The sequence below is a fragment of the Salvelinus namaycush genome, chromosome 21, assembly GCF_016432855.1.
Source record: "Salvelinus namaycush isolate Seneca chromosome 21, SaNama_1.0, whole genome shotgun sequence".
Classification (NCBI taxonomy): Eukaryota; Metazoa; Chordata; class Actinopteri; order Salmoniformes; family Salmonidae; genus Salvelinus; species Salvelinus namaycush.
The window spans coordinates 15663326-15679199 of record NC_052327.1 but is presented as its reverse complement, the minus strand read 5'-3'; the positions used below and the strand labels follow the sequence as shown (position 1 = coordinate 15679199).

At 45.2% G+C, this 15874-nt stretch overlaps 1 protein-coding gene across 2 annotated transcripts in view; it reads right to left on the bottom strand.

The window, feature by feature from the left end:
• The window catches only part of LOC120066625 (metabotropic glutamate receptor 8-like), a 230704-nt gene that overhangs the window by 58955 nt on the left and 155875 nt on the right, over positions 1 to 15874 (bottom strand). For both annotated transcript variants that reach the window (XM_039018051.1, XM_039018052.1), the window contains exon 3: positions 1146 to 1281. In XM_039018051.1, coding sequence (XP_038873979.1) covers positions 1146 to 1281 — 136 coding nt within the window. The remainder of the gene's footprint in view (positions 1 to 1145; positions 1282 to 15874) is intronic.

Here is a 15874-nt window from a genome sequence, read left to right as displayed (position 1 = left end):
CCACCACTGGCTTGCCACTGATGCTAAGTAGGGTCGGTCCTGGATGGGAGACCAGATGCTGCTGGAAGTGGTGTGGAGAGCCAGTAGGAGGCACTCTTTCCTCTCGTCTAAAAAAAGATCCCAATTCCCCAGGGCAGTGATTGGGGATATTTCCCTGTGTAGGGTACTGTCTTTTTGATGAGAATTAAACGTGTGTCCTGACTCTCTGTGGTCGCTAAAAGATCCCATGCCACTTAGCGTAAGAGTAGGGGTGTTAACCCTGTTGTCCTGGCTAAATTCCCAATCTGGCCCTAGTACCGTACCATCATGGCCACCTAATTGTCCCCAGCTTCCAATTGGATATTTCATCCCTCCTCCTCTCCCCTATAACTATTCCCCAGGTCATTGCAGTAAATAAAAATGTGTTCTCAATCAAAATAAGGGTTGAATAAAATAAATATGCAATTATAAAGAGAGAGAGAAAGATATTCAACTGTCATTGTCCAATCTGAGATACATATCCAATATCTCCAATGATCCATCTAAGCTCTGCTAACCTGATGGCTTCCATATAGCTATTTAAAGAAATTGGTAAATGTGGAAGGAAACCATATTACAGTTTTGATTCCTGCAAAGCCACCCTCACCAGACCTTCTCAACTCCTCCTCAGTTCAACCTCAGGGAGATCCGGTCTAATATAACCATTTTAGGAAAGATGTGTGGCTCTACACCAGTCCTCAGGAGTTTGGAAAACTGAGTTTAGTTATTACCCTCAGGTGCTGAGCTTTCGGTTGAGGAGCATTAGAAATGTCGTTTTTCTCCCCCTCTCTCGAGTTGCAGGTATTCGGTTGAGAGAGCTTTCATTCAAGTTCTAATATTAAAATGTGCAGATGATCATTGCCGCTTAATTCAATCTTATTCAGATCAAGGCGAGATAACCAGAGTTCTTTATGTGCTGAAAGGAACTGCAATACAATGCACTCCACCGCATAGACAGGCTGTCTTACCTATAGTGTCCCGGAGTTAATCGGAACATCGTTATCTCAATCCACAGTGAAGGGTTTGTGGATTAACGGATGGAGGATAAACACTGTTTTTAACTCGATGGCGACTAGAGTGCACTGACTGAAGGAGGACGTATGTGTGTGTGAGACAGAGACACACACCTAATGTCGTCCTCATTGGCAAACATGATGACGGCTCGGGCGTTGGAGGTCTCAAGCAATCGCAGAATGAGCTTGTCAAACTCCCCCGGCTTGGGCTCCCTGGGGATCTTCAGAGACTGGGCAATGCACACACCACCTGTGGGGAGAGGAGGAGGGAGGGGAAGAGAGAGGGGAGGGATGGACAAAGGGAAGGGATGAAGGAGAGAAGGAAGTGGAATGGTGGACGGGGAGGGGTAAAAGAGAGAGCAGTAGAGGTATGGAGGGAGGGGGTGGGAGAAGGGGTTGTAGGCGTAGAGAGGGAAAGATGGTGAGAAAGAGAGAGGGGGAAGATAGAGGGTTGGAAAGAAAGAGAAGTGGAGGGGTTGCAAGAGATGTAGTGAGGAGGGAGATGTGTGAAAGAGAGGAATGGAGGGGTGGAGATACGTAGGAGCAAGAGAGAGATAGGAGTGAAGATGTGGAGATGGGAATGTGTTGAGGAGAGCAAGACAGAGCCAAAAAGAGTGGATAAGAGAGAGAGGTGAGGTAGATAAGAGAAGAAGGTGGGAATGAGACAGCAAGTAGCGGGTGAGAGGAAATGAAAGAGAAAGTGAAGATGAAGGAGAGATGAGGGATGGATTTGAGGAGGAGAGAGGACAGAGTGGATAAGAAGAAAATGGAGAGGAAAGAAAATAGACAGGGAAAGACAGTGAAGGGTCATGGCAGAGAGAACAGGTATAGAGAGAGATGGAGGAAGGGAGGGAGAGAGAGAGTGGGAGAGAGAAACAGACCATCACTATCTGATTAATTCATGTGGACAGTAGCAGCATACAGATGAGGGAGCCAGAGAAATCCTTCCATCCATCCAGTCCCTACATCCACTTTTGAGTGTGAGAACTGCATTACATTTCAGATTATATCAAATTGTATCACTTGGTTTTAGGTGTTTAAAAAACATCAGGTGGCGCCTGACAGACTGTATTATCGACTTATGTGCTTAGCTTGATTTGTTTGCACTCAAAAACCTCTGCCAGATGTGACGAATCCATCACAGGGAATATAAATAAACAGCACTTGATAAAGCGCGTCAGTGCATCAACAGGAGAAGTCCTCCATCTTTAATTGGGTCCATAATAACCTTCCATATTTTTCAGACTACTCTATTATATCATTAGGCTCTCTGCTCTGACTTAAGCGATGATCTCCCCTTGAAATCCAATCTCTCGTTACAGTCTATCTGCAACAGTTCCATCTCTTTGTGTCTCTTCCAGCTCCATCAGGGAGCCATCTCGCCACATTACTGTCCCAAACACAACGAGTTATTAACCCTAAATTGATACCTTTTTAAGGGTAATGGCCAATCTGCTTCCCCTGGTGTTCCCAACTTCCAAATTGTTATGCTTAGATGTTGTCATCTATATCATTGTTGGGTGTAATTAAGGGAGTTTGGGGGATGTTTGTGTGCGTCACATCTCTGAGGGGCGCCATGATGGGATATTGTCTGAAGGAAATCGCTGATAAAACTTCAAAATGAATGCGACATAATCTAGTAAACACTTCTGAAAGTTTAGTTAAATGTATGACTAAATGTTGTCTCGGAGGGTACAGTAAACAAGGTTTAGAGCTAGCTGTTTCGTGACTTGCAGTGACCTTCCACCCTCAGCCACCTGCCACCACGCCATGCAGAGGGCACATTGTACACACATGAATCTATCGCTATCGCCTAGAAGGCTTGTTTTTCGTTGGAGGCCAGGAAGGAGCTGGTACGATGTACATTACTGGTGGTTTTAGTGATGTTATATATATGTTACGATTGTCGTATGAGAGAGACCAAGGCGCAGCGTGGTATGTGTACATTCTCTTTAATGAATGAACACTGAACAAAAACAACAAAACCAACTAACGAAACGTGAAGCTATACAAATAGTGCAGACAGGCAACTAAACATAGACAAGATCCCACAAACACAAAAGGGAAATGGCTGCCTAACGATAAACTGCTGCCTCTGATTGGGAACCATATCAGGCCACCATAGACATACAAATTCACCTAGATAACCCACTCAAGTCACCATCATGCCCCAACCAACACAGAGAAAAAACAGCTTACTATGTTCAGGGCGTGACAATATATGCAGGCCTCAATGTAACGGCATTCCTCCTCCTCTTCATACGAAGAGGAGGAGTAGTGATTTGACCAACGTGCAGCGGGGTGTGAATTCATAATGATTTATTAAATCAAACGATGAAACACGAAAACAAACACTTGGAAGGATTTTACAAAATAACAAAACGGAGTAGACAGACCTGGACATGGAACTTACATAAAATACACGCAGAACTCACGAACAGGAACAGACTACATAAACCGAGACAGTCCCGTGTGGCGCGACAAACACTGACACGGACGACAATCACCTACAAACAAACAGTGAGAACAACCTACCTTAATATGACTCTCAATCAGAGGAAACGTCAAACACCTGCCTCTAATTGAGAGCCATACCAGGCAACCCAAAACCAACATAGAAACAGAAAACATAGACTGCCCACCCAAAACTCACGCCCTGACCAATAAACACATACCAAACAACAGAAAACAGGTCAGGAACGTGACAGAACCCCCCCCTCAAGGTGCGAACTCCGGGCGCACCCCTACAACTCAAGGGGAGGGTCTGGGTGGGCATCTGTCCGCGGTGGCGGCTCCGGCGGTGGACGAGGACACCACTCCACCACTGTCTTTGTCCCCCTCCTTAGCGTCCTTTGAGTGGCGACCCTCGCCCCCGACCATGGTCCAGGAACCTTCACTAAGGCCCCTCCTACATAGAGGAGACAGCTCAGGACAGAGAGGTAGCTCAGGACAGAGAGGTAGCTCAGGACAGAGAGGTAGCTCAGGACAGAGAGGTAGCTCAGGACAGAGAGGTAGCTCCGGACAGAGAGGTAGCTCCGGACAGAGAGGTAGCTTAGGACAGAGGGACAACTCTGTACTAATGGCAGCTCCGGACTGGGTGGCAGCTCCGGACTGGGTGGCAGCTCCGGACTGGGTGGCAGCTCCGGACTGAGTGGCAGCTCCGGACTGAGTGGCAGCTCATGACTGGAGGGCAGCTCATGACTGGAGGGCAGCTCATGACTGGAGGGCAGCTCATGACTGGAGGGCAGCTCATGACTGGAGGGCAGCTCATGACTGAAGGGCAGCTCATGACTGTAGGGCAGCTCATGACTGAAGGGCAGCTCATGACTGTAGGGCAGCTCATGACTGTAGGGCAGCTCTGGCAGCTCCTGACTGGCTGGCGGTTCTGGCAGCTCCTGACTGGCTGGCGGCTCTGGCAGCTCCTGACTGGCTGGCGGCTCTGGCAGCTCCTGACTGGCTGGCGGCTCTGGCAGCTCCTGACTGGCTGGCGGCTCTGGCAGCTCCTGACTGGCTGGCGGCTCTGGCAGCTCCTGACTGGCTGGCGGCTCTGGCAGCTCCTGACTGGCTGGCGGCTCTGGCAGCTCCTGACTGACGGACGGCTCTAGCGGCTCCTGACTGACGGACGGCTCTAATGGCTCGGGACAGACGGGCGGCTCTAATGGCTCGTGGCAGACGGATGGCTCAGAAGGCGCTGGGCAGACGGATGGCTCAGAAGGCGCTGGGCAGACGGATGGCTCAGAAGGCGCTGGGCAGACAGATGGCTCAGAAGGCGCTGGGCAGACAGATGGCTCAGAAGGCGCTGGGCAGACAGATGGCTCAGACGGCGCTGGGCAGACAGATGGCTCAGACGGCGCTGGGCAGACGGCCGACTCTGACCCGCTGAGGCGCACAGTAGGCCTGGTGCGTGGTGCCGGAACTGGAGGTACCGGGCTGAGGGCACGCACCTCAGGGCGAGTGCGGGGAGAAGGAACAGTGCGTACAGGGCTCTGGAGACGCACAGGAGGCTTGCTGCGTGGTGCAGGCACTGGTGGTACTGAGCTGGGGCGGGAAGGTGGCGCCGGATATACCGGACCGTGCAAGCGTACTGGCTCCCTTGAGCACTGAGCCTGCCCAACCTTACCTGGTTGCATGCTCCCCGTAGCCCGTCCAGTGCGGGGAGGTGGAATAACCCGCACTGGGCTGTGTTGGCGAACCGGGGACACCATGCGTAAGGCTGGTGCCATGTACACCGGCCCGAGGAGACGTACTGGAGGCCAGATATGTTGAGCCGGCTTCATGGCACTTGGCTCAATGCTCACTCTAGCCCTACCAGTGCGGGGAGGTGGAATAACCCGCACCGGGCTATGCACACGTACAGGAGACACCGTGCGCTCTACTGCGTAACACGGTGTCTGCCCGTACTCCCGCTCTCCACGGTTAGCCTGGGAAGTGGGCGCAGGTCTCCTACCTGCCCTAGACCCACTACCTCTTAGCCCCCCCCCAAGAAATTTTGGGGTTGTACTTGCGGGCTTTTCGGGCTTCCGTGCTAGACGCGTCCCCTCATAACGCCGGTTCCTCTCTCCGGTTTCCTCCGCTCTCCGAGCTGCCTCCAGCTGTTCCCATGGGCGGCGATTAACTCCAACTTTAGCCCATGGTCCTTTTCCTTCCATGATCTCCTCCCAAGACCAGAAATCCTGCTTCGTGCGCTGTCCGTTAACCCGCTGCTTGATCCGGGTTTGGTGGGTGATTCTGTAACGGCATTCCTCCTCCTCTTCATACGAAGAGGAGGAGTAGTGATTTGACCAACGTGCAGCGGGGTGTGAATTCATAATGATTTATTAAATCAAACGATGAAACACGAAAACAAACACTTGGAAGGATTTTACAAAATAACAAAACGGAGTAGACAGACCTGGACATGGAACTTACATAAAATACACGCAGAACTCACGAACAGGAACAGACTACATAAACCGAGACAGTCCCGTGTGGCGCGACAAACACTGACACGGACACGGACGACAATCACCCACAAACAAACAGTGAGAACAACCTACCTTAATATGACTCTCAATCAGAGGAAACGTCAAACACCTGCCTCTAATTGAGAGCCATACCAGGCAACCCAAAACCAACATAGAAACAGAAAACATAGACTGCCCACCCAAAACTCACGCCCTGACCAATAAACACATACCAAACAACAGAAAACAGGTCAGGAACGTGACACTCAACCACTACCCTGAGGGGACTTGATTCAGTGTATCATGCAGCCCTCGGGTTCATTACAAATCAAAAACGTCTAACACATCCTTGTGAACTCTACAGCGCTGTTGGCTGGTCGTCATTGACCTTGCATAGGCGTTAACACTGGTATACACTGATTTATATGGCCATATTGGGTAAAATGCCATTTTATCTCTGTTCTTTTTTAGTCAGGTCGGTAAATAAAATATCAATTACGGTCCCATTCTCATTTGCTTCTAACAGTACCAAATATTAGAGCAGATCATGGTAGAAATAGTTTTAGTTACTTAGCTCCGTGGTCCTGGAATTCTCTCCTGAACATTTTAAAATTTGACATTTTAAAATTTGATGATCTAGTTTCGTTGGTGGAGTTTAAACACTTGATCGATGTACATATCCTAGAAGAGTGTAATTGTCTTTAGGACAGCTGTTTTTAGTCAAGACTTTCGTGTTAACGTAATATGTAATTGTGTTTATAGTTTTGTTTAATGTTGTGTTGGTGTATGTTAGTTGTTTTGTCTGAAACGTTGTTCCCCCTGCTGCTATTGGACCAGGTCTCTCTTGGAAAAGAGATGTTATCTCAATGACAGAAACCTGTATAAATAAAGGTAAAATAAAAAATACAAAAAAATAAAAATCGGCAGCCTTACACCATGGATTTATGAAACCTCTCACCAAAGAGAACCTCTCTGTTCTGCTATGTTGCCATTTCCACTATATAGCCCTTCAAGTTGAAATACCATAGGACTCCCCAGTTAGAGTGCTCAGAGTAGATCTCCATCAAATCCAGTTCAAGTGCTGTGTATATCATATTTCCATTTTATCTGTACCCTGTATTCATGCATGTATTATGTCAATGTCTTCAAGTATCTATCTTGCAGGGTGGGAGTAGCATCTGTGTGTGAACACCCAATAAATCAGAAATCTAGTCCAATTCCCAATTTGATTAATTTGATTAATTGTTATCTAATGAATGGAGAGATTCCCCATGTCACTACATAGTAATTAAACCACTACATGATCGTGCATCGCTCAGCGCTGCAAACTGGGGAAAGGTCTTTGCCTGATTAATATTTAAAAAATTGATTACAATTTGTATTAAATAATTGGTCATTCATTACTTACATCACCTATTACGGCCTTGTGAAAACCACACGGCGAGGGGGCATATAGGTGGTTGCCTCTAATGATGGCATGTAAATATAGGAGTAGTAGTATACTGGCACTGTGGTTAAGGACAGCCTGATGCTCACAGTGTAATGTGTTCCCATTGTAAGCTACCTATCCTTATAAAATATTAACGAAGGCTGCCAAGCTCGTCTAGTAGCAGTGGCTATCAGGGGATATCGCAGTACCCAGGCACTGCAGCAATCAGGACTCATTGCAGCCAGTTGGGACTTGATGTGGAATATCAAATTATAGGGGGGAGGTGACACTATCAAGCCAGGCAGGGATTTCATGTGTTAATATCCTGTGTTCAGCTAACAAGTCTGTTCTGTATGGAATACGGCACGCCATACCCAAGTTACGGTATTGTATAATTTTGATAAAGGTTTGAAAATCAAGCAATTTCCACACTGTTGTTGCTCATTAGGGGAAAGGGGTTTGCAGCACTACAGGGAACATTATTATTCTGGTGGTATGAAATTGACATTCCTTCATGTAACAATACTATTTAAATGTTGCTAATTCCTCAAGAAAGAACACTGGTGTGTTGTTTTTCACTGGGATCAAATTAATTCAGGCAGTATTATATGTTAAAGTGAAAAGGTGTTGTGCTGAGACTGCTAATAACACCACTACAATACATATCATCAGAAAACCTCCAGTTTTCACTTTGTCAAGTGACAATAAAACCATGTAACCTGACATTATAGTAGTTACACGATGTACAGCTGAAGTCGGAAGTTAACATACACTCAGGTTGGAGTCAATAAAACTAGTTTTTCAACCACTTCACAAATGTCTTGTTAACAAACTATAGTTTTGGCAAGTCGGTTAGGACATCTACTTTGTGCATGACACAAGTAATTTTTCCAACAATTGTTTACAGACAGATTATTTCACTTATAATTCACTGTATCACAATTCAAGTGGGTCAGAAGTTTACATAAACTAAGTTGACTGTGCCTTTAAACAGCTTGGAAAATTCCAGAAAGTGATGTCATGGCTTTAGAAGCTTCCGATAGGCTAATTGACATCATTTGAGTCAATTGGAGGTGTACCTGTGGATGTATTTCAAGGCCTACCTTCAAGGCCTACCTTCAAACTCAGTGCCTCTTTGCTTGACATCATGGGAAAATCAAAAGAAATCAGCCAAGACCTCCACAAGTCTGGTTCATCCTTTGGAGCAATTTCAAAATGCCTGAAGGTACCACATTCATCTGTACAAACAATAGTACGCAAGTATAAATACCATGGGACCACGCAGCCGTCATACCGCTCAGGAAGGAGACGCGTTTTGTCTCCTAGAGATGAATATACTTTTGTGCGAAAAGTGCAAATCATCCCAGAACAACAGCAAAGGACCTTGTGAAGATGCTGGAGGAAACAGGTACAAAAGTATCTATATCCACAGTAAAACGAGTCCTATATCAACTTAACCTGAAAGGCCACTCAGCAAGGAAGAAGTCACTGCTCCATGGAGACAAAGATTGTACTTTTTGGAGAAATGTCCTCTGGTCTGATGAAACAAAAATAGAACTGTTTGTTCATAATGACCATCATTATGTTTGGAGGAAAAAGGGGGAGGCTTGCAAGCCGAAGAACGCCATCCCAACCGTGAAGCACGGGGGTGGCAGCATCATGTTGTGGGGGTGCTTTGCAGAAGGAGGGACAGGTGCACTTCACAAAATAGATGGCATCATGAGGGAGGAAAATAATGTGGATATATTGAAGCAACATCTCAAGACATCAGTCAGGAAGTTAAAGCTTGGTTGCAAATGGGTCTTCCAAATGGACAATGACCTCAAGCATACTTCCAAAGTTTTGGCAATATGGCTTAAGGACAACAAAGTCAAGGTATTGGAGTGGCCATCACAAAGCCCTGACCTTAATCCTATAAAAAATGTGTGGGCAAAACTGAAAAAGTGTGTGCGAGCAAGGAGGCCTACAAACCTGACTCAGTTACACCAGCTCTGTCAGGAGGAATGGGCCAAAATTCACCCAACGTATTGTGGGAAGCTTGTGGAATGCTACGCGAAACATTTGACCCAAGTTCAACAATTTAAAGGCAATGGTACGAAATACTAATTGAGTGTATGTAAACTTCTGACCCACTGGGAATGTGATAAAAAAAATAAAAGCTGAAATAAATCACTCTCTACTATTATTCGGACATTTCACGTTCTTAAAATAAAGTGGTGATCCTACCTGACCTAAGACAGACTCTTTTTAATTGGATTAAATGTCAGGAATTGTGAAAAACTGAGTTTAAATGTATTTGGCTAAGGTGTATGTAAACTTCCGACTTCAACTGTAGTTACAGATAGGTTGGTGCAATAGCAATGTACGTAGTTATGTATTCTCTGTACACCACAGGAGGTTGGTGGCACCTTAATAGTGGAGGACGGGATCGTGGTAATGGCTGGAGCCGAATCAGTGGAAGGGTATAAAATACATCAAACACGTGGTTTTCATGTGTTTGATGACATTTAATTCGCTCCGTTCCTGCCATTATTATGAGCCGTGCCCCCCTCAGCAGCCACCTGTGCTGTAAACCTTTACGCTAGCATCCCAGTATATCAGAGTTTTTTCTGCAAAAAAACCACAAAGCAACATGGGTACTTAACCAACATCTGCACAATTCGTCCTCTTCATACTTTACAGAAAGAGCATTATACAACCCAGCAGCATACTGTTAAGTCCTGCTCCTTTTCTCTTAACCCACATAAGAGTTCCATGTTTGCCTCTAAAACTAGTTTACCGTTGTCATATCACTACTTCCAGTACTGCCCCTGGGATAAGCACCTGCCTTTGAAGTTTATCTGTGAGTTTTTTGCCTCAGACAAGGAAGTTACAGTACAGCAGTTGTCACCAACTGGTCGTTTGTGATCGACTGGTCGATCTCCAAGGCATTTCTAGTCGATCACCAAACATTTCTGTCAAAAAAACAATGATAAAGCCTTGTGTTCCTATTTTTTATTTGTCTCGCGTTGTTGGAGGTAGGTGCACCTGATTCAGCTGCTCTGCGGGGTTTTCCTACTTCTACTCGCCTTACAACCAACACTGCAGCTGTAATGAATGAGTAGGAAAGTGTATCGATAGACTTGCATTGTTATTATTAGAAGCTTGGGTCTTTTTTAATATCAAGGAATATTTCACTTTCTCTGTTCACAGGAGTAACATTAATTTGTGCATGAGGTAGAAATAATGATGTGCAACTCAAGTTTGGTCAGTGTCAGCGGAGGTAAGGGAGAGCGGAGGGAAGATGAGAGGAGGACCCTCAGTCTGCTGGTCTCTCCCTCCGGGGAGATTGACCATCACATGCAGGCACCATCAGCACAGTAATATAAAAAGCAAATTATTTAAATGTATGGTCACTCAACTGTGCCTCACAAGTAATACAACAACTGATCTATTACCAGTGTTGAAATATATATATTTTTAAATGGTCAAAACAAAAATGCAATGGCAGGGCAATTCAAGCAAAGCTAATATGCAGTGATAATGTATTGGGCCTATAGACTACTGCACAACTCTCATTGCTGCAGTACTGTTTTTAATAGGTTAATGTTGCATAGGCTTATGGTTTTTAAGTGGTTTCAAAAGAAATCTCAGCGGTAGATCTCGGCTTGCATTTTGACTCAAAGTGATCTTGACTCAGAAAAGGTTGATGACCACTGCAGTACAGCATCACAAGCTTTCTGTGGACATTTAATCTCCACAGAAAGACTTGTCTGGCACGGAAAATCTGGCACATTGACTGTAGTGGCGTCAGCCATTGAAAGAATTGCTGCACTTGTGTTTGTGGTAGGTATTCAAATCTATTTATTGTGCAAATAACTTTTTGTCCAATTGATTTTCTACCGGCCAGATGGGTATGAAGCCAGCTGAAAGCAAATAAACCCTTCTTGCTCATGAGTATGTGATGAGACAATAGCCCGCTGTGGCCTGAGTTTAGCTGAGGTGGGCTAAAAGAGGCCTCTTGAAAAACATAGCCTGCAGATATAGGGGAACTTTTCCGTCTGGCGTTTCTCTCTTTTTTAAGAGGATGGTTACATCAGCCCTAAGAATATGCCATTTAAAGCGCACTCTGCGCAGACTGCGTGGTGAGAGATGCAGAATGCTGCAGTGATATCGAACCCCTCGAAACTCCTTCAGCCCAAACATTCTCAGATGTCGTGTCTGAGAGCGAGATGGCCCTCTAAACCCACTCTCGCAAACCCTGCCACAAGGCTGCCAGCACAGGCATTGTATTATGTAAAATGAAAAACTTCTAGCCTCCACATTTGCATGTAGTGGAAACCTGGAAATATCCACAAAGACTATGCTCCTGGGTACCAAAACAACTTTGAAATTGAAAGGCGTTGTTCGCATTGCAACAAAATGGTATCAAATGCTTTTATGGCACGAATGCTAAGATGATAAATGGCAAGACTATTAACTTATTTCTTGGTTTCCTTATTTCTTGGCATCAAAAAGAATGTGACTATGACTATATTAGTGGTGCAGTTATAGCCTCTTTACCTACCTATTTTACCCCAGTCTATCATTTGCTTGTTTTGTGATTTCTCTTATTGGCACGTGTACAGTATTCATCATAATATGGCAGATTAAAATGTTTACATTTCATACTGTACGCTATATCCTACTCTGCTTCTGTGACTTCATTTGCATACAAATTACATTGCTTTACCTTGTGAGGCGCACAGATTTATAAAAAAGGGGGTGGTCACATTGCCGAGATACTTTCAATTCAAAAACCTCAATTCCGGAGCACTTATCAGGTGCTATGGAATACAGAGAGGGAATACAGAAAGCGTTGCATAAACACTCAGGCTTGACAAGGTCAGTGATGAGTCAGTAGAAGCAGGTTTGCACTGAATGAAATATCAGCCGTTCGCACCGAGCGCCTAGCTCTCTGCATCCACTGACAAATTGGAGACGGCAACAACTGTTGTATCCCAATTGAGTAAAAGAGATAGGTCATTATTTCTTAAAGCTTCCATTTCGCTCTGAAAAAGGGATGAATGAAGAGAGAGAGAGAGGGGTCAGGATCAAGGGGTACTTATCAACAAAACATTTTATATTACTTGCACATTAAGCTAGGGATAACTATTGTTGTTTCACTTGTTCCATTGGGAAGAATGGCCTGTGTATATGTTAATCAATGAATTGGAGCGATGATACAGTAACTGCTGCAAAGAGCTAAATGTTTCAGAGCTATGCTAGGTCTTGATCAAGTCTCTGATCAGATTTTGGAATCTAGCTCCATCACTTCAGTCTATGCTGATCTAAACATGCCAGCTAGAGGTCTTCACGGGTCCACCAGACCCGGAATTCCGAGATCCGACCGGGACCCGAGCGGGTTCGGGTTCTTAATTCAAACTTTTCTCTTGGATCTGGGTCGAGTCTGATATACGTAATTGCCACAGGTTTCAGGTATGTGCAATTACAATTAATTTGCCGTTTGGACCCGTCCTCTGTTAATTTTAGGTGTGAGGTGATAACTGTGCGAGTGTGTTACCAATTGAAACTCAATAAAACGTAGGCCTATATGTTAGGCCGGGCCAGGTCCAGCTGAAACTGGTTCCGGATGCTCACCTTTACGTGCGCCTGCTGCTGAGGAGAGAGAGGGTGAGACTGACTGGCAAACTGACGGCCACAATCAACCACTGTGAGGTGGACCGTTTTTGTTTTAGAAAAGTTCAAACCAAATAGGCAATACAGTTTAGCATATGCTACACATCGAATCAAGGAATCTTTTTTTTGTAATTTGTTACAAGCTGTTTTTAGGAAAATGTTTGGCCAATATCCCTAGTTTTTTATGGCGCTGGCTTTCTTTCGCTCTCTCTTTCATTCTACCCTCAGATCTGAACGGGTTTATCGGATCCGAAACAGGCACGGGTCTTTTTGAGTCTGTTTTTTCACAACCCGTTTCGGAAAGGGGTCCGACTGTCCTCGGGTCCATTTGGAACAGTTCTCTGTTTTTGAAAATGTATTTATGCATATTGGGTCCGGGTGGGAAAGCCAAATGTTACGTGAGAAACAACTTCCATCTGATTTCTCTACTCCACTGACATAGCAAAATCCTTCAGACGTTCCATTATTTTGAGCACAAGTTGAGTCAATTCTAGGGCTGGGAATTGACAGGGACTTATAGGTGCCAATGCAATGTATTGCAATTCTATATGTATCACACGATTCTATATGTATTGCGATTCAATACTGTAATTTTATTGCAATTCAATGTTTCAAACATACAGTGGATTCGGAAAGTATTCAGACCCCTTGACTTTTTCCACATTTTGTTACCTTACAGCCTTATTCTAACATGGATTAAATAGTTTTTTTCCCTCCTCAATTTACACACAATACCCCATAACGACAAAGCAAAAACAGGTTTTTAAACTGAAAAATCAAATTTATTTATATAGCCCTTCGTACATCAGCTGATATCTCAAAGTGCTGTACAGAAACCCAGCCTAAAACCCCAAACAGCAAGAAATGCAGGTGTAGAAGCACGGTGGCTAGGAAAAACTCCCTAGAAAGGCCAAAACCTAGGAAGAAACCTAGAGCGGAACCAGGCTATGAGGGGTGGCCAGTCCTCTTCTGGCTGTGCCGGGTGGAGATTATAACAGAACATGGCCAAGATGTTCAAATGTTCATAAATGACCAGCATGGTCAAATAATAATAATCACAGTACTTGTCGAGGGTACAGCACCTCAGGAGTAAATGTCAGTTGGCTTTTCATAGCCGATCATTAAGAGTATCTCTACCGCTCCTGCGGTCTCTAGAGAGTTGAAAACATTAACATAAGTATTCAGAACCTTTACTCAGTACTTTGTTGAAGCACCTTTGGTAGCGATTACAGCCTCGAATCTTCTTGGGTATAACGCGTCTATTTTCAGGTCACTCCAGACATGTTAGATCGGGTTCAAGTCCGCGCTCTGGCTGGGCCACTCAAGGACATTCAGAGACTTGTCCCGAAGCAACTCCTGCGTTGTCTTGGCTGTGTGCTTAGGGTCGTTGTCCTGTTGGAAGGTGAACAGCATTTTGAGATATCAGCTGATGTAAGAAGGGCTATATAAATAAATTTGATTTGATTTGAACATTTGCCCCAGTCTAAGGTCCTGAGCGTTCTGGAGCAGGTTTTCGTCAAGGATATCTCTGTACTTTACTGCGTTCATCTTTCCCTCGATCCTGACTAGTCGCCCAGTCCCTGCCGCGGAAAAACATCCCCACAGCATGATTCTGCCACCACCATGCTTCACCGTAGGGAGGGTTCCAGGTTTCCTCCAAACGTGACATTTGGCATTCAGGCCAAATAGTTCAATCTTGGTTTCATCAGACCAGAGTATCTTGTTTCTCATGGTCTGAGAGTCCTTTAGGTGATTTTTGGCAAACTCCAAGCGGGCTGTCGTGCCTTTTACTGAGGAGTGGATACCATCTGGCCACTCTACCATAAAGGCCTGATTGGCTGAGTGCTGCAGAAATGGTTGTCCTTCTGAAAAGTTCTCCCATCTCCACAGAGGAACTCTGGAGCTCTGTCAGAGTGACCATCAGGTTCTTGGTCACCTCCATGACCAAGGCCCTTCTCCCCCGATTGCTCAGTTTGGCTGGGTTGTTACAAACTTCTTCCATATAAGAATGATGGAGACCACTGTGCTCTTGGGGACCTTCAATGCTGCAGAAATGTTTTGGTACCCTTCCCCAGATCTGTGCCTCGACCCAATCCTGCCTCGGAGCTATACGGAGAATTCCTTTGACCTCATGGCTTGGAAGGCCCAAAATCAGAGGAAGGCCCCAAAAATTGTCAAAGACTCCAGCCACCCAAGTCATAGACTGTTCTCTCTTTTACCGCATGGCAAGCGGTACCGGAGTGCCAAGTCTAGACCAAAAGGCTCCTGAACAGCTTCTACCCTGAAGCCTAAGACTGCTGAACAGCTAATCAAATGGCTACCCGGACAATTTACTAAGTAACAAAACAGCCCCCACAATCTTTTTATCATCAATTTCTCTCAGCCAATCAGTCATCAGTGCTTGTTGAATGTCCTTCCCTACAAGCTTGCTGAAGATCTGTTGTCAATTTGACTACTGTAAAATAGCATTGTATCTGGTCAAAGCCCTTTTTTCCCAAAAGTTTACTAAGGGTTGGTAACAGGCTGATTGGTCAGCTATTTGAGCCATTAAAGGGGGCTTTACTATTCTTAGGTTGCGGAATGACTTTTGGTTCCCTGCAGGCCTGCAGGCACATACTTTCTAGTAGGCTTAAATTGTTACAATGTGGACAATATAAATATTTATGTTAACAAGTTTCACCGAGCTCGGTAACTAGGGTACCTATTGTACCTTGTGGGTACTTGGGACAGTGTTGGAGTGAGTTTTCATGTGCTCGCGCAGGTGCCTGAGAGCTGTGACTGTGCCAAGGGCTAACATATTGTGCGTTGACTCT